The sequence below is a fragment of the Asparagus officinalis genome, chromosome 9 (assembly GCF_001876935.1).
Source record: "Asparagus officinalis chromosome 9, Aspof.V1, whole genome shotgun sequence".
In the NCBI taxonomy this organism is placed as follows: Eukaryota; Viridiplantae; Streptophyta; class Magnoliopsida; order Asparagales; family Asparagaceae; genus Asparagus; species Asparagus officinalis.
Window position 1 is genome coordinate 50,273,740 of NC_033802.1, and position 18,463 is coordinate 50,292,202.

The 18,463-nt window shown below is 36.4% G+C and overlaps 1 protein-coding gene across 1 annotated transcript; it reads right to left on the reverse strand.

Moving 5' to 3' along the window:
- On the reverse strand, positions 13,990 to 17,588 carry LOC109824493 (probable methyltransferase PMT9). Its single transcript, XM_020391103.1, has 3 exons — positions 16,854 to 17,588; positions 15,010 to 15,189; positions 13,990 to 14,324 (listed from the first exon to the last, which is right to left on the reverse strand). The coding sequence occupies exons 1-3, from the start codon at positions 17,076 to 17,078 to the stop codon at positions 14,265 to 14,267; spliced, it is 465 nt and encodes a 154-aa protein (XP_020246692.1). The 5' UTR covers positions 17,079 to 17,588; the 3' UTR covers positions 13,990 to 14,264.

The window sequence follows — 18,463 nt, forward strand, 5'->3', positions numbered from 1 at the left end:
TCTCCTCTGAGCATTGAGCGTATCCTGTACATCACTCATCCACAAACCAAAATTGATTTTGCCGTCATATTTCATCACACTAATCTTAGTGTTCTGAAAACCAACTTGAATTGTACCCGCCATCTTGCTGCTTTCACCAACTTCTTCACCTATAATCACAAACTTCAAATTACAAAGAAAGATTTAAAGTTACCCAACTGAACTCTAGATTTGATTCCAAATAGAACTCCTAACCACACGAGGAAAGCGAGATCTTCAACAGTAACTTCAAGCCCTAACTCCGCCGAAGCCTAGAACTCCAAGAACCATGCTTCCAACTGAATCTTCCTCTACCTAATCCAAAACCCTAGATCTAAAATATGAGCTCTGATACCACTTGTTGATTAATCTGATCACCAATGTCGCGCACCTATGTGGAAGCGTGCACACGCACACCGAACGAGTCTGAGATCACTGAGAAGAAGAGAACCACACACAAGCACAATCCAATCCAAATACGATAAATCCAAACCAAACACAGAGATATACGTGGTTCGGTAATTTACCTATGTCCAGGGGAGAGGATGAGGAGATTCCACTAAATCAAGGACAGTACAAAAGGGTTACAATCACACAAAATCACTCCAACTAACCCTCAACCAAAGCTCTCAACTTGCTCACAATATCTCCCTCTCACAATGCTCAAATCTCTTATATCTCTTCTATATAGAACCCTAGAAAATCATGTCCCTATTTATATCCAAACAGAAATCCAAACAAACCAGGAAACCGTCAATGAGTCGACTCATGACAAGCATGAGTCGACTCGTGCCAAGTGAGTTGACTCATAACTGAGGTGAGTCGACTCGTCAGAAACTTCATACAAAACGGCTGGGTTTCGTGAGTCGACTCATGACAGGCATGAGTTGACTCAACCTGATGAGTCAATTCATGTGCATGTATGAGTCGACTCACGGGTTGAAAAACGAGAAAAACTGATTTTTTTTTCCTGATTTTCTCCACATTTAAATCATTTGTTACAATGGAATTGAGAAAAGGATGTGTTTCCTCCAACCAAATACAAACATCTTGAAGTAGTGAAGCTTGTTGACCAAGACAATGAGCTGCCAGATTCTCGTCCATCTTAATATGAGGGAAAAAGCAATGACGAAAATGCTAAACCATGCACTTGATGTTTATAATTAAGGTTTCAAAGCTAGTCATACAAGGATCTGTGCTCTGAACAGCCTCCTAGATTACTAGAAGGGTGTCACTCTCTGGTTGAATTCAGGAGAATCCTGTTTCTTTTGCAATCATCATAAATTCAAGAATGGCTAGTTCTCCCACTGTGATTGCGTTTGACATAAGAGGTTGTTTGAAAGCATCTGCATGCAGCCATAACTCAGCCATGATCATTCCTAACAGCAAAACAAATGCCTCAATGCCTCTCTGTTCGTTGAAAAAGGGCCATCAATATTGACTTTGTAGTAGCCCGAGTCTGGAGGTTGTCAATTCATTCTCTTGTTTATTGAGGTGCTCGATATTCATTATGGTACACAATGATACTTTAAAAAAACTCCAGAGCTTCCAAGCCACTATAGAAAATAAGTCCAACAATTGAGGTAAGAGGCTTCATACATGCTCCCCAAGGTCACCCAAAGTCACAAAATTAGTAGATTGTAGTTGACGAAAATGGCTACTATACTCGCATATTGCCTTCGCTACAGGGCACACACATATTACACAAAAGGAGTCCTCCAAACCAGCTTAGCAGCCACTTGTTCAAAAACTTCATGCACCAACTCACTATCCTATGTCCTCGAGCCTGGAATGAACAAGGCATTCACTATTGTGTTAGGAGGCATTGAGCCTTAACTGAAGTTAATCAACTTGTTAACATCAAAAACCCATAGTTCTTCGCCTATGTTCGAACATTGAACCCGTTGCCAATTCCCATACCAAACCCTTCATTAAAATTAGCCTTGCTTTAATGATGCTCCCCCATGAAAATGCTAAAAACTTATGATAAAAGTATATTTATTCTGCTTACAGAAAAACACATGAACAACTTTTGTCATGGCCGAAAGAATAATTTTTTTTTTTGAGAATAAGGATGGAATACCCCAAAGGTATTCCAGCCAGCTAAATTAAAAAGTGGTTGTTACAAAAAAAGCTCATACTCCCAACCAAGAGTATGCACTAAAGTTCAAAAGAAAATACTACAAGTAGCAGTATCCCATCCCCTGTATACAACTGAAAAAAAACGAACATAACCTCCCCCAAATACCTGATATAACAAGTTTGTCAGAAGAAACAAAAAAACAAAACAGAAGAACAAAGCTTCTATCAACCAAAACCAAGAGCAGATCCAGTGAATATAAACGGATCATTCCAAATGAATCACTGAAGCCGCACCACCCTTGCTCCCAAAATCAGTAGCCTTGGCAGTATTGAATCCATCAGCTCTTTTTCTTCTTCTTTCTTGTAATCTGGCAGCTCGAGCATAGATCCCCTCAGATCCTAGCCAAAATGTTGAGAAAGTCACAATTTTGTTCAAGAGGGCAAGAGAACTCTTCTTCTTATTAGAAAACAATCTGTCATTGCGCTCTTGCCAAAGACACCATATAAGAGAGCAAATGAAAACTCTTCTCTTCAAATTAGAATCTCCCTTGTATCCACTAGTCCACTGTATCCAAACTTCTTTTAAAGAAGACAATCTAAAATCTTTGTCAGTATTCAACTTGAATTGAAATGTTCTCCAAATAGAGTACACAAACTCACACTTCAGGAACAAATGAGAATGATCTTCATCTGCTTTGGTACACAAACAACAGGTCTTCTGAAAGGAGATTCCTTTTTTAGCTAGAATATCTGTAGTATTCAAACCGTTCCTTAAAGCCAGCCAAACTACAAATTTGACCTTTAAAGGAATAGGAAGATCCCATAAGTTTGTACAATCAAATCTAAAAGACTTCACTGAAAAAAATTTATTAGCTTCCCATAACCATTCTCTTTTGTCTTCATGATCATTAAAAGAAACAGAATTGATGATGTTCAACATATTGAAATACTGAAACACCAAATCTCCAGTTAACTGAATTCTAAACTGTATCTCCCATCTCCAAATATTGTTATCATTAATTCTCATACTACTAATGAAAGCACAAGATGATGAAGAGAGGGAAAATACGGATGAAAACATAGAAGCAAGGGTAAAAGATCCTACCTATTTATCTAGCCAAAATAAAGTTTGGTTTCCATTCCCAACCACAACATGTGAACTGCACAAAAAACAGTCAGAAATATTAAAAAGACCTCTCCAGAAATGAGATAAATTCAATCTATCAGCTTTTAAAAACCATGCCCAAGATCTTTTTTCAAAATGAAAATGACCACTAATTTGTTTCCAAAGACTGTATTTCCCATCCAACCATTTCCAAAGCCATTTACCCAACAGGGCTTTATTCATAATTTTTAAATTCTTAATTCCCAAGCCTCCACAAAATTTTGGTTTACAAATTTCTTCCCATTTAACCAAATTTGAACAACTCTTAAAATCAGGAGATCCAGTCCACAAAAATCTCCTTCTCATTTTATCAATTTTTTCAATCACCCAAGATGGAAATAAAAAGAAAGATAGCCAAAAAATTGGCATAGATGAAAGGACAGAATTAACCAGCACCAACCTGCCTCCTCTTGATAAAGATTTTCCTTTCCATAAAGATAGTCTTTTCTCTATTTTATTGGTTAAAAAAAACCAATCTTCTTTTTTTAACCTTCCAGGTCGTAAAGGAATCCCTAGGTAAGTAATAGGAAATTTACCACTTTTGCAATTCATCATAGTAGCTAAATCATGTTGTAAAGGCTCATTATTTTCCAGAGCAATTAAAGTACTCTTATTAAAACTGATTTGTAAACCAGAAGCAAGCTCAAAACAATAAAGGATCAATTTCAAAACTGTCAGATGCATTCTATCATTTTTACAAAAAATCAACGTATCATCTGCATATTGTAAACAATGAACTTTATGAACCAAATTAGAAGGACCTAATCCCTCTATAAGGTGTGCATCTACAGCAAGATTTAACATTTTTGTAAGGGAATCTGCTGCTAAAACAAAGAGAAGGGGTGATAAAGGGTCCCCTTGACGGACTCCTCTTTTAGACATAATCCAACTCCCTGTTTTACCATTTATGTTTAAGGCAGACATGCCATTATTCAAACATAATTTTATCCAATTGATCCATCTAATACCAAAACCTTTGGCTTTCAAGACATCCAGAATAAAATTCCAGTCAAGCATATCATAGGCTTTCACAAAATCTAGCTTTAATAAAATCCCTCCCTTTCTTTTATTATGAAAACAATCATTAATGATTTCCTGGGCTACCACCACTCCATCCAGGAGAAATCTGTTTTTAATAAAGCCAGATTGCACAGGATCAATAAGCATCTCAAGCTTTGAATTCAGTCTATTAGTAAGGACGAAAGAATAAAATTTTGGAAATCTAAGTCCCAAAAATAGTTAAAATTTTCGTGTGGGGAAATGCTTTAAAAATTCTCGCACTTTCATTGAGTCTAAGATCTCGCACTTTCATTGCACCAAACCTAATTGAAGTTTAAAAAACTTGATGAACTAGACTGAGCAACTTCAACTATTATCGCATTGCCACAACAGGGATAACGTTCATAGTTAAATATAGCTAATATTTTTAGTAAAATTATTATAGGACAAAATGATGATTTACCCTTTAAAGAATTGGTGGACTTTCAAGTTGCCTCTCTAAAGTATCAATTTTATCTATTTTCTTCCTTAAACTATGTATGAGTGCCCAATATGATCATTTTGTGAGCTAAAGTCAAATACTTAATAGATTAACGATGTGATAATGGTTTTATATCTCTTGTATTTTGTTAATTTAAAAATTAATTTTTAATTCATGAAAAGGATTAAAGGGTAAAATATTTTGGGGAAAGCAATTAAAATATATTTTTTAGTTTAGGAAAATTAAAAGGGAGAGAAACTAATAAAACTCTATGAAAAAAATAAAAAAAAACATTGCCCCGTCATTGATCTATAAAATATTTAACTGTAGACTCACAGAATGATCACATTGAACCCACAAATGTAATTTGGGACCCGAAATAAGTGGATATATTAGAGGGAGCTTGAAAGACCAATATTTTAAGGATGAGTTAGTTATTTTAATTTGCCCTTTATTTTACAGCTGAAAAAAATTGTAAAATTTTAAAATTTTAAAACTGAACCAAGCAAAGATAATTATAATTGCATGCAACAATAATGTGAAAATTGTATCCATCAAGTCTGTCCAACAATTAAAAATATCCGCTCATATGCTACTTACATAGATAGTAGCTCAACATCAACAAATATATGATACATAGAACTATATCGAATACTGGGAACAGATCGAATTTAAAACCTTGGTGTTCATAAAATGTATTCATTAAAATTTTTTATTTGAATATTCAATATTTATCAAATATTCATGAATATTTATCAAATTTTAAGGTGCATTTATTTTACTAATAATTTTCTTTATGATTAATAAATTATTACTCAGAAGATATTTTCATTTAGTTAAAAAATACTTTCATGTTTTCTAAATTATTTTATTTTAAAATATTATTTAAATTCATAATTAAAATTTATTCTTTTCATAATTGTGGCGTACAAATTTGTAATACTTGGTTCAGCTTGTTAAAAGGGTTTTTGTTGAAAGCCAAATTAATGGCTCTGAAAGCCAGTCAAAGCTTTACATCATAGGGTTTAAAAAAAAAGGTGGGTTCTAGCAGATCACGCGTAATTTCTTTGTTTCATGAGAATGTTTAAGCTAAAATCCTTCACACCCTATCAAACCCCAAAGAAAACGAACCCGTTTCAGCCATCAAATTCAAAGGAAAATGAAGCTCATAAGACAAAAAGATTAAAGATTGAGAGAGGGTCTGAAAGAGAAAATGAAAGATCTTATGATGAATGTGGAAATGTTACGTCATCTTTTGATTTTGAGAAATACCGGGCATCTTTGCTCCTTAAGAAGGGTGAGATTTGGGCTGTTAAGGATGAGTTTGGAATGTCTCGCCGCTATGTACTTGTTGAGAGAGATGGTGATTTCCACTCGACCAAGGTCAGCTTTTTGAGAAACTAGTTTGAAAGGTATGGATGTTGTGGTTCTCTTCGTGCTTGGGGAAAATTGGAATATAAGAATGATGAACTCATCGATAAAACTCATTTCTCGCACAAGGTTGTGAGGTGGGAAAGACACGCACATAGGTAATGCCATATTGCCAAGGAAAGGGAAGAATTGGGCCACTACCGCAAACAATGCTAATACATTCTTTGAACATTCGACGCCAACCTTGCTCAAGATTCGGATGATAGAGGTTCTTGAGGACTACGAAGAATATGTGGGCATGAAAATTGTGTATTTGGCTCTGGTCAGAGGAGGAAATGGTATCAGCTTCAAGAGATATCAATCTGCATTCCATACTCGACCAAAACATGTTCGCGAAGTATTTTCTTACCAGGTTCCTAGTGCTAGAGTGTTTGGGGAGAAGTCCGTGGATGATCTTTTGGAATTAGATCCTTCGTCTTCACTACTCTATGTTGATGACATTGTAATTAAGTAGTGTTGAGTCAGAAATCACGATAATTACCTTTTTTAGGTTACCTTGATCAAAGGGATTACAATATGCAGAATATGGCCATCATTTTTGGGCTTCATATGATTGAGAATGTCGAGTTCCTCAAAATTATGTTGATCTCCTTTTAAAAGAAACATATCCTACCAAATTAGGAATGCATGAACTGGTTCCCATTCTCTTATGACACTGAGAAGAAATGACATGAAGCTGGGTTATCTATAGCTTGTGGGAAATTTAGTGTAGTGCCTGTAGAAACTGAGAAGCACTTTATTCTCTCTCGTGGGCTTTCTACTTGGAATATGAACCATAAAAATATCTCGTAGGTGTTTACCATGTTGATGTATATCCCAAGGTAAGTGAAGTTTTGGGAATTTACAAAGACTGAAATTTGGTAACGGCTTGCAATCCTAGAGGAGCACTAGCTTGTGGGATTGTAGTGATTATAGTAAGAACAGAAAAAGATGTAAAAGTAGCACAATTAAGTAGAGTTGAAGGAAAAGGTGAGCGGGATATGGCATTAGTTAGCAGGCGATCTACGCTCTGCTAACCTGCGCCTCTGCTGTGAGTTTAATGGCGAAGAAGAAGAAATCTAGCGGGAAGAAGATCCTTAGCATCGGTCTTCGAGCGTCATCTTCGAGTTTTCTTCCTGATGATCATCTTGATAACAGTATTGATGAAGATGATGATGAATTTAGCCCAGGCATTATGGGTTCAACTGGTCCTCGGGGTGAGAAGAAGAAGAAACTAATGGCTGACATTCTTGATTCAGCTGCTGGCATTGGTATCCAGGATCGTGATCTGACTTCTGGCATTGGTACTCAGAATCGGGATCTCACTTCTGGAATTGGTACTCAGGATCGGGATCTGAGTAAGTCTCCTCTTTCTCTTGATAGAATTAATGGATCAGATAGAAGATCTTGGGCTGATGATCTTGATTCAAGAAATCTTGATTCTGTTCCATTGATTGCTGATTCTAATACTGGAAATCCCTTAGAGTTTGGAAATTTCACTGTTCCATTGAATTCTCCTTTAAAATCATCTGAAAAGCAAGGGAATGTCAATTTGATTCCAGTTAGTGAGAAATCTGGAGATGAATTAGTTCAAGATGGAAAAACAAATAAATCCTGGGCGAGCTTATTCACTGATAATAGGAAACCTGGAAATGGTTTAGATTTGAACTATTTTCCATCGAAGACTGATGATACAGTGTTGTTTGATGATGAAGAGTGGAATGAAGGAGCTTCAATTTGGAAATTTTCTCTAGTTGGACAAGTTTTAGGATTAAATGCTAAGTATAAAGCTATGAAAAATTTTGTTAGAAAAGTATGGGCAAATTTGGCTAATCCTGAAATCTGTCTACTTAAAGCTGGTTTGTTTCTCTTCAAATTCAAGAACCAGAATGATATGAATGAAATACTTGTTAATGGTCCATGGTTCTTTGGATCTAGACCTCTATTATTAAAGCCCTGGGCTATTGGGGAAGATTTTGAAAAGACTAAGGAATGTATTTACCCTGTCTGGGTTCAATTGCCTGCTTTGAAACTGAATTTATGGAATGCTAAAGGCATCAGTAAGATTGCTAGTATCATTGGCCGCCCCATTACTACGGATAAACTCACTGCAAATAGGAAGAGACTAGCCTATGCGAGAGTTCTTATTGAAGTAAATATGCCCTATTCTCTGCCAGATAAGATTCAAATTCAAAGCCCTGATGGAGTTAAATTCTACCAGAAGGTGATTTATGAGCATAAGCCAACATGGTGTGAATTTTGTAAGCAATTGGGACATGATACAAAATTTTGTAGAAGACATCCTGTTGTCCAAAAGTGGATTCCTAAGCAAAATATGAGCAATGGCCATACTAAAGAGCAACCTGATAAAAGCAAGCCTGGTAATGATGGATTCGGGAAAATGCAACCTGAATTGTGTAATGACTCTAAAAGCTCAAATTCTGAATGCCAGAGATCAGAAAATTTGGTGCTTGAGAAGGAAGCTGTGTTGTCTCCAGGAGATAAGGATTCTGGCAGTAACAGTTGGAAATCTGTGCAGGTTGTGCATGTTTTGCCTTCCAATGATGTAAACATTAATCAGAAGGGGTTATCACAAGCTATTGAGGAGGAAATGGCCCCAGGATTCAGAGTATCTGGGAGGAGTAATAATAATGCTTCTAAATTTGGTTCTGTGCATGCTGTGCATGTCACAAACAGTGCCAGCAATTCAATTCCAAATGAATGGAAACATGCACAAAGAAAAAATATGAATTCAAGGTTCTCCTGTATTCCACTGATTAATATGGAAAATGACATTGATCCCTCTACTTTGGATAGAGGAGGACTAAACTGAAATGAATATGATCTTTTGGAATGTTAGGGGACTAAATAGGTCCCCTAAGCAACTTTTAGTCAAACAACATCTTGTACAATATCACATTTCTTTTATTGCTCTCTTGGAAACAGAATTGAAGGATGAAAAATTATCTAGTATTACAAGGAAAATTGCTGGAAACTGGGAATGGATTTCTAATGTGAATTACACTGGAACTGCCAGAATCTTACTATTGTGGGATCCAAATGTCTTGGACATCCAGGTATCACAATCCTCTCCTCAGCACATTACATGTATTGTTAAATCTAAAGATGGAAGAGTTGATTGCATAATTTCATCAATATATGGTTTTAATCATCTGGAAGCTAGGAAAAATCTATGGACCGATCTATCCTCACTTCATCAATCTATTGGGAATGCTCCTTGGCTTTTATGTGGTGATTTTAATGCTATGATCTCAAATGAAGAAAAACTTGGAGGTGCTAGTCTCACTGATAATGACACTGTTGACTTCAGTTCTTTCATTGATGGTTGTCAGCTCTCTCATTTAAAAACCACAGGATGCTTCTACACCTGGAAAAACAAACAAGACACTAATACCAAGGTTTGGAGTAGATTAGATAGGGCACTGGTCAATGACACATGGATCCACAATTATAACTCTAGTCATGTGGAGTTTTTGCTTCCAAACTTCTCAGACCATTCTCCTGCTCTAGTATCTATATATGATGAGGAAGCTAGAGGAAAGAAGCCTTTTAAATTCTTCAAAATGTGGACAAAGCATGAGAAATTCCTTCCCACAGTTTCAGCTATATGGCAAAAGCACATTGAGGGGCATAACATGTTTTCAGTTAATAAAAAACTCAAGCAGTTGAAAGAAGCTTTTAAGGATCTCAATAGGAATCATTTTTCAAATATCAGCATACAGGTTCAAAAAGCAAAACTTGCTTTAGAGGACATTCAAAAGAAATTACAGGAAGATCCCTTAAACTCCAGCTATATCATCCAGGTAAAAAATCTTATCTCTTCATATAATAAGCTGGTGGTCTGTGAGATGTCTTTCTACCATCAGAAAGCAAGAATAGCATGGAGTCTTCAAGGAGATAGATCCACTAGCCTCTTCCATTCTATTGTTAATGCAAATAAACATCACAACAGGGTTACAGTTCTTTACAACAATCTGGGTGTCAGAATCACAGATATGGATGGGATTGTAAATGAATTGATATCTTTTTATAAAAATCTCATGGGGACTGCTATGCCAACTGACAAACCTGATATTAATATCATTAAGGATGGCCCCTGTCTGGATGCAATTCAAGCTAGAAAACTGTCAGCTCCAATTTCTAAAGAGGAAATTAGGAATGCGGTCTTCTCAATCAATGACAACAAAGCTCCAGGTCCAGATGGATTTAGTGCCTCTTTTTACAAAACTTCATGGGCAATAATTGGTGAAGAAGTTACAATGGCCATTGAAGACTTTTTCAGGACAGGAAATCTTTTGGGTGCTATTAATTCTACTTCAATATCACTCATTCCAAAGGAAATTTGTCCCAAAAATCCTTTTGATTTCAGGCCTATATCTTGCTGTAATTGTCTCTACAAATTTATCTCCAAAATCATTGCAAACAGAATCCAATCTGTTATGGGATATCTTATAAGTGAGGCTCAAAGTGCCTTTGTTAAAGGGAGGAATATTACAAATAATATCATGCTAGCTCATGAACTCACAAAGAACTATGGGAGGAAACATATATCACCAAGAATCATGTTAAATATTGATATAAGGAAGGCATTTGACACAATCAGCTGGAGTTTTATTGAAGAGATGCTATCTGGCCTGGGCTTTCCTAGCAGCATGATTAAATGGATTATGGTTTGTATTACCTCTCCGAAATACTCCATCTCTCTAAATGGCTCTCTCCATGGATATTTTAAAGGGGAAAGGGGATTAAGACAAGGAGACCCATTGTCTCCATACTTGTTTATCCTTAGCATGGAATATCTCTCTAGAAGTCTTAACCAGTTGAATCAAGACAGAAAATTCAGATTCCACCCTAAGTGTGGAAAATTTAAGATCAGTCACCTGATCTTTGCAGATGACCTTCTCCTATTCAGCAAAGGGGACCTGTATTCAGTGCTCAGACTTCATCAGTGTCTCTCAAAATTCAGTGCAACCTCTGGTTTAGAAGCTAATCCAGATAAATGTTCTATCTTTTATGGGGGGGGTGGAAAATTCAGTCAGAAACTCCATTCATGATCAGCTGAGATTCTCTGAAGGTACATTTCCAATCAAATACCTAGGGGTTCCTCTAATTAGCAAGAGGCTATCATATGTTGACTGCAGTCCTTTATTCTCAAAAATAACAAATCAATTTCAAGCATGGTCAAAGCACAGGAACCTATCTTATGCGGGTAGATTGCAAATTATTAAAAGTGTCATTCTTGGAATTCAAATTTTCTGGACTTCCAGTTATGTCCTCCCAATAAGAGTCCTCCAGAAGATTGATGAACTGAGTAGAAATTTTATGTGGAGTAAGAATGATCATGCCTCCAAAACATCACTAGTATCTTGGGATAAAATCTGTCTTGGAAAGATGTTTGGTGGACTGGGGATTTTTTCAGCAGTAATTTGGAATAATGCATCTGCCTTAAGAACTCTTTGGTATATTCATATTAACAAAGAGTCTTTGTGGATCAAATGGGTTCATGAAACCTACTTAAAGCACAGAGATATCTGGCAGGTTGAGGTGAAAAATGGAGACTCTTGGATGTGGAAACAGCTTTTAAAAGTCAGGGATAAGATGTTAAATCTGTATGGAGGTGCTGAAAACCTGAAACTGTTAATCAGTTCTTGTTACAAAGCTCCAAAAGTTCAGCTCTCTAGTTTATATAAATGCCTATGTCCGATAACAACCAAAGTACAATGGCATGGCACTGTGTGGGAGAAACTAAACTACCCAAAGCACTCTTTTGTGTTGTGGCTTGCAGTCCAAAATAGGCTTCTTACAAAGGACAAGTTGATAAAGAGAGGAATTATTCAAATTAACAGTTGAAGCTTATGTTCAGGAGCTGAAACAGAGAATCGAGATCACCTCTTCTTTGGATGTAATTACTCAAGAGAGGTCTGGAATGGGGTTATGGATTGGCTCAATTACAAATGGAGAACATGTGAATGGAACCTGCTGATGGATTGGTATAATTGCAGATTAAAAGGAAAAGGTTTTAGGCAAAGAACCAAAAGAATGGCACTTGCAGCTACAGTGTATTATATATGGAAGGAGCGAAACAGCAGAATTTTCAAGAAGGAAGTTCATACTGCAGCTCTTCTGATCAGGAGCATCAAAATTGAGGTTTTGACTGTCATCCTAAATAGCAGCTCCCTATCGGCTGAGTTCAAAGAATGGAGTTTATCTCTATAGGATGTTTTGATTCTTGTTACAGTAGTTTAGTTGTGTGTTCTCTGTGTATACTCACAGGAGCTATATAGTTTTCTCATGTAAATGAGTTCTTTGATGTACATAAACTCTTCACTTGGTAAATGAAATATACTCTTTTCATTGACCAAAAAAAAAGTAGAGTTGAAGGATTCAAAGGCCTTTTCAAGAACAGGAGCGGTCTTGCAGGTGAAGTAGTGATTCCTGTAAATGAATTATACAGGTTCTCACACATGATACGATCTTATAGGTTTTATGAGAAATGTAATAAAGAGTTTCTGAGGGGAGCTTTTGTGTTGGATCCTTTTCTAGTGCCAGAGAAACATGGTTATTTCTATTCCTTCGATTATCCTTTTTTTTTCCTTTCGAAAATTCCAAAGTCCGCCCGAGCTGGTTAGCTATCCAGCACTTTGTCAATAAACTGAGGGATAATTTTTTTCTGGCTAGCCAAAAGAATAGCTGCAAACAATCAGAAAATTGCATTATAAACTTGTCATTGGAACAAGAGGAAATTGTTATTGAGAACTCACAAAAAGGAGAACCAAATATTGATAAAATTTCCTCAAAAAAAGCCCATGCAAGTGAAAGGATGGAATGTGAGCCAATTGAACATGATTTTGATGATGCTAAGTCAAAAAGGAATGTAAACTTGAGTGATGTACAGGCATGCTTCAACAGATTAAACACAATATCTATATCTTATGCTCTTATAGAGTTAACAGTATTACAACATCATTCTGTGGCTGAGGAGGAGATGCAATGGGTTGAATCAAATTTACATGTGGCATGTGGAACTTTTCAAGCATCTGATCGATCCACTTATATTGAGAAAACGGTTTTGTCACAAAGAGCAATCCATGCCAATGAGCAACCATCAACGCTATTCTTCGAGTATATCCTAGAAAATTGGAAGCTGGGCACTTTACAAGCATTAAAACAATAAATTGATGTTTTCTGATAAACAAAGCATTCTAGACGGAATTTTCCGTCTAGAATAGCCAGATTTTCGTCTATGATGCTTATCCTAGATAGAATTCCATCTATGATATTGGTCTAGTAATTTTCCATCAAGAATGCGTCATTCTAGATGAAATTCCATCTAGAAAAATCATCCTAGACGAAAATGCATCCTAGACAGAACAAAATACCTTCTAGAATAGTTCTAGATGAAAAAGACAACCCTATAGGATAATCCTAAACCGAAATTCCGTCTAAAATCTATCCTAGACGGAAATTTCATCTAGGATACTTATCCTAGACAGAATTTCCATCTAGGATACATCTAAACATCCTAGACGGAATTTCCGTCTAGGATGAGCATCCTAGACGGAATTTCCGTCTATAGGATGCTACAGTAGTTTTTTTTAAGAATCTACTTTGCACGACATAAAATATCACATGTACATGTGCACAATATTGCACAACACCAAATCATATTCATATCCAACACAATCTAATTAAATATCACATGTACATGTGCACAATATTGCACAACACCAAATCATATTCATATCCAACACAATCTAATTATATTCTAATATCAAATCCAATTATATTTGCACAACACCAAATCATATTCATATCCAACACAATCTAATTATATTCTAATATCAAATCCAATTATATGCAAATAATACATTCACCAAAATACTAGAGCGATACATAAATTGTTTACATAGATAATAACTAATTTTCTATTTATATATTTATTTACAAGAGGAATGAAAGGAGATATATCTATAATCTTTGATACTAAATTCAAACTTAAGGAGGAGTCTATATATGGTCTTGATACTAAAAAGCTCGAGAAGCTTAGTTTTGGGGGCCAATGTCCTTCAGAGCACAGATTTGTTCCTCTCACATAGCAGACATCACAGTCACAACCAGATCCTTCCCATCATCAAACCCATCCTTGATCTGCAACCAAAAATTAAAAAATAACCCAAAAGTATGAAATGTGGTGGACTCAAGTATGTTTATACATGAAATCAGATGTGACAAAATAAATAGGGTATAATTTATGACTAACTTGAAATATCTAATACTGCAGATGCCATAGCAATAATACAAAAACTAGATGACAATCCTTATCAAATTGGTTAAATATGTTCACAAATGAAATTAGAGCCTCCTTGCTATTGAAAAAGAGTAATGGTTTACAAATATAAAACATGAAGGAGAGCATGTTTATTTCCTTTCTCTTTATAGAATTTAGAGCCTCCTTACTATTGTTATTGGAGTGCCATAATGGAACAATGTAATTGACTGCTACATTTACAAGGCTTCTCAGGTAGACCAGAAATTGAAATACCACTGTAATATAATCAACCTATCACTCTGCCAGGCTTATTTATTTTAGAAATGAAATTTGATGTCAATAATTAAAGAAGAATTCATTGCCCAGTCAGATCTAAGTTCTCAAAGACCTCTTTCAAAGTCAAATAGGTTCTATCTCTAAAAATGACAACCTATTCAGGAAACAAACACACATTTTCATACACACATTTCGTTAATACAAGTAAATGCAAACTTCCAGGAAAAGATCCTCTTTGCTACATGAAGCATAAACCCTAGCATAACTTAGAGCAAGAGAATCTCATACCTCGTTAGGTTCCTTTTTCAATTTTGACTTTATGAATCGTAAAATATGTTTCTGATTCATGCATGTTGAGTGATGTACATGAGTATCAACCTTCCTGACATTATAAAAATCATGATGTGGTGCAGTTTTCTGAGCAAGGAATTCTCTATCCGCATTGAGCATTAAGTGAAGACTGAATTTCTGTAAGGAGACAGCCGTAAGGTTTATCCAAGTTAGTGTAACTTCAAAATTAAAAGACTTTCTAGAAAATAGTCATTATTAATTGTATGATATTGAATTTAAAAAGAATCAAAATCTCATCCAGTATAATATTCTGGCATTGACAAAGTAAGGTCATTACTTGCTCCATAAGATTTAACCGATGGTGACATAAAGTTCGGATATTTCCTGCAGAAATTACTCAAAGAATATGATGAAAATATGTGAAAAAGGTTGTAGCATCGGCCACAGGGAAAATTCTTTCCATTGCTGTAGGCAGGGGGGAAAATATCAAGAATGATTTTACGATAGAAAAAATAGGAGGGATATTAAGGAAGCAACAAGTACTACATAATGATATGCACACCATCGATGTACTTATAAAGTTGACTTGTATATACATGCACAACTCCATCCACCATTTAAAAGAAATGCTAAAATGTAGGACAGAAATTTGATAATAAACTATTACGAAAGAAAGCATTTTATGTTAAATGATTGAAGGTGTGACAAAAGAAGAAATGAACGTTAACAGCCATTAATGACAGACCCGATTGGAGAACAAACCCTCAAGTGTATTAGTGCTTACTTTTACACCAAATTAACTACAGGTGGGGGGTGTAACAACACTGCAATTCAAGTGTATCAATGCTTACTTTTACACCAAAATAACTATGGGTGGGGGAGTAACAACACTGCAATAGTGTAGTTGAATTACTTTGAACTTGATTATATGCTTGCTTAGTTGATGCAGAACCAGTTGTAAGAGAACGCATCATGCAAACCAAGCACCAACACTTCCTACTGTGAATCCATTTTGAGTTAGATATCATATTGGACATACTGCATCCTTCTTAGAATTGTGTTGTGTAGTTTGTGTATCATATGGGGGTTTCGAGATTCCTCCAAACCATAGTGGAATTTACTGTGATTTACAATTAAGCAATTAACTAATGTTTAATTACATTAGATGATTCATATCATGCACTAACTTAGTAATTAACTAAATATGTACATTGAATATGTTTTTGAGGATTAGGTCTCCCAACAATTAGTCTAATTTGGTATTGGTCACTCACAAAAATGATGTGAAGATCACCTGCTATGTACTTTTTGGAGCATGTTCATACCTAACACATTGGTCCCGCAAAGAACAATCAATAGGTGTGCTCCACATTATAGGAAGGTATTTTACCTATAAAGTTTACAGGTAACTAATACCAAATTGAGATACTTTTGGTGTCACGATGGATGATGACTCGAGTTAAGTACTCCTTCCGGACGCCGGGGAGGTTAGGAGGCAGTGGTGGACGGGGAGTTGGACCTCGCCAATGATATGAAGGCGGTATATAATTGTTAATAATTCAGTGGCGTCTACAAAGTGCACAAAGTTCACATCTAAACTAATAATGAATAGATTAATTAAAAAGCAAGCTAAAACTGTCTACAAAGTGCACAAAGTTCACATCTAAACTAATAATGAATAGATTAATTAAAAAGCAAGCTAAAACTATCCAAAAATTTGCACAAACTGATAACTAAACTAATAATGAATAGATTAATTAAAAAGCAAGCTAAAACTATCCAAAAATTTGCACAAACTGATAACTTAAACAATATTTCAATCAAGCTAATTAAAATCAAACCTCATCTCTGCTATGCGGCCACGGGTCCGGTGCCTTATAACCCTTTGGCGCCGGAACCAAGCAATCCTTCTCAGGACAGTGCCTCTCGAACCTCTCCCTTCTCTCCATCGACTTCAGCTTCTTGATCGTAGCCACATTGTCCAAACACGGTATATACTCCCTCATCCCCTCATCGCAAACCCTAAACCTCCCAATTTTAACCTTAACCCTAGTGTCCTCCCCCATCTCATTCACACCGCCTCCTCCGCCACCTCCACCGACGATCTCAGACAGATCCGGATCGAACTCGCCGACATTTAAAGTCGGTCCTCATCGTCCCGTTCCCATCGACGACCTCGTACCTCGCCAGCGGCGGAGGTGGAGGGCTCAGATTGGAGATGTTGAAGGTGAGGTTAGCGTTGGGGGAGATGGAGACGGCTGAGAAGGAGGCTGTGACGGGAGTCGATGAGTTGAAAAAGACCAACTATGGGTATTCGCCGTCATAAAAATGCTTGCCGAGGTAGACGGCGGCGGTGGTGACCAGAACAAGGACGGAGATGCGGAGGATCTGAAGAGTTCTGAGCAGATCTCCGCCATAATCGGCGATGATCGATCGCTCGACCCCAGTTACGAGATCTGGAGTTAAAAGACAGTGTGGGAAATAAAAATTTGGGGATCTCAATTTTTAGTTTTCAATAGCGCCAGAATGAAATTTTTGGTGGGAATTGTGGCGCTTGGGGTTAAAATGAGAACTGTGGCACTCAGGGGCTGTTTGGTTGTTGTTGGTAAAGTTGTGTATTTATGACACAACTTGAAAAGTTATTGTCCATCTCATCAATTTCATTTTTATACTTTTCTTTGTTTGTTTTTGATTCCATTGGAATCATAAATTGCTTGTTTGGTTTGCAAATGTAACTTTAATTGTTTGTTTGTAAAGTGTAAAAAGTGGTGATCATATTGGTTGGAAATATTTTTTATTATTTTTTCCTGATTTCAATGTCAGCTTTCTTCTAAAATCATGTTTTTTTTTATGAAATCACTTTACAAGCCACATCAGCACATGAAATCACTTTACACTATTTTCATAACTACAAACAAACAATTAAAAGTGATGAAAACTGATATTGGGACCCACTTTTTTACACTTTCCATCCTTTTACATGGTAAAAACATACAACCAAACAGCCCCTCAGTGCAAGTTTGATTCTTTTTTTACTCACGGGGCCCACTATATTAGACGGATTTGACGGTCTAGGATGGTGTCCTAGACGAAAATTCCGTCTAGGATAGTGGGATCCATAAATAATTTGAAAGTATGTATTATATTTTTGCTTAGAAAGTATCCTACACTAGTAGAAAAACGAGCAACCTAGACGGAAATTTCCGTCTAGGTTGATCCAAATCCTGTCTAGGTTAGTTCAACTAAACGGAATTCCGTCTAGTTAGGTCCGTTTATTTTGCTTCCGTCTAGATTGACTCAAACTATACGGAATTCCGTCTAGGTTGATCAATCTAGACGGAAGTAAGAATTCCGTCTAGTCTGCCGGGAGGGGGAGGGGGGCTGGCGCCTGAATAAGTTGCTCAAGGTAACCTCGACGGAATTCCGTCTAGTCTGCCAGGGGGGAGAGTAA

Excerpts from the sequence above, each read along its gene's own strand:
- LOC109824493 (XM_020391103.1), bottom strand. The coding sequence starts at position 17,078 with ATGGGGGAGGACACTAGGGTTAAGGTTAAAATTGGGAGGTTTAGGGTT. Across the intron at positions 15,190-16,853 it reads GGCCGCATAGCAGAGATGAG|AAATTCAGTCTTCACTTAAT; the intron begins GTTTGATTTTAA and ends GTCTCCTTACAG. Across the intron at positions 14,325-15,009 it reads TGAAAAAGGAACCTAACGAG|ATCAAGGATGGGTTTGATGA; the intron begins GTATGAGATTCT and ends TTTTGGTTGCAG.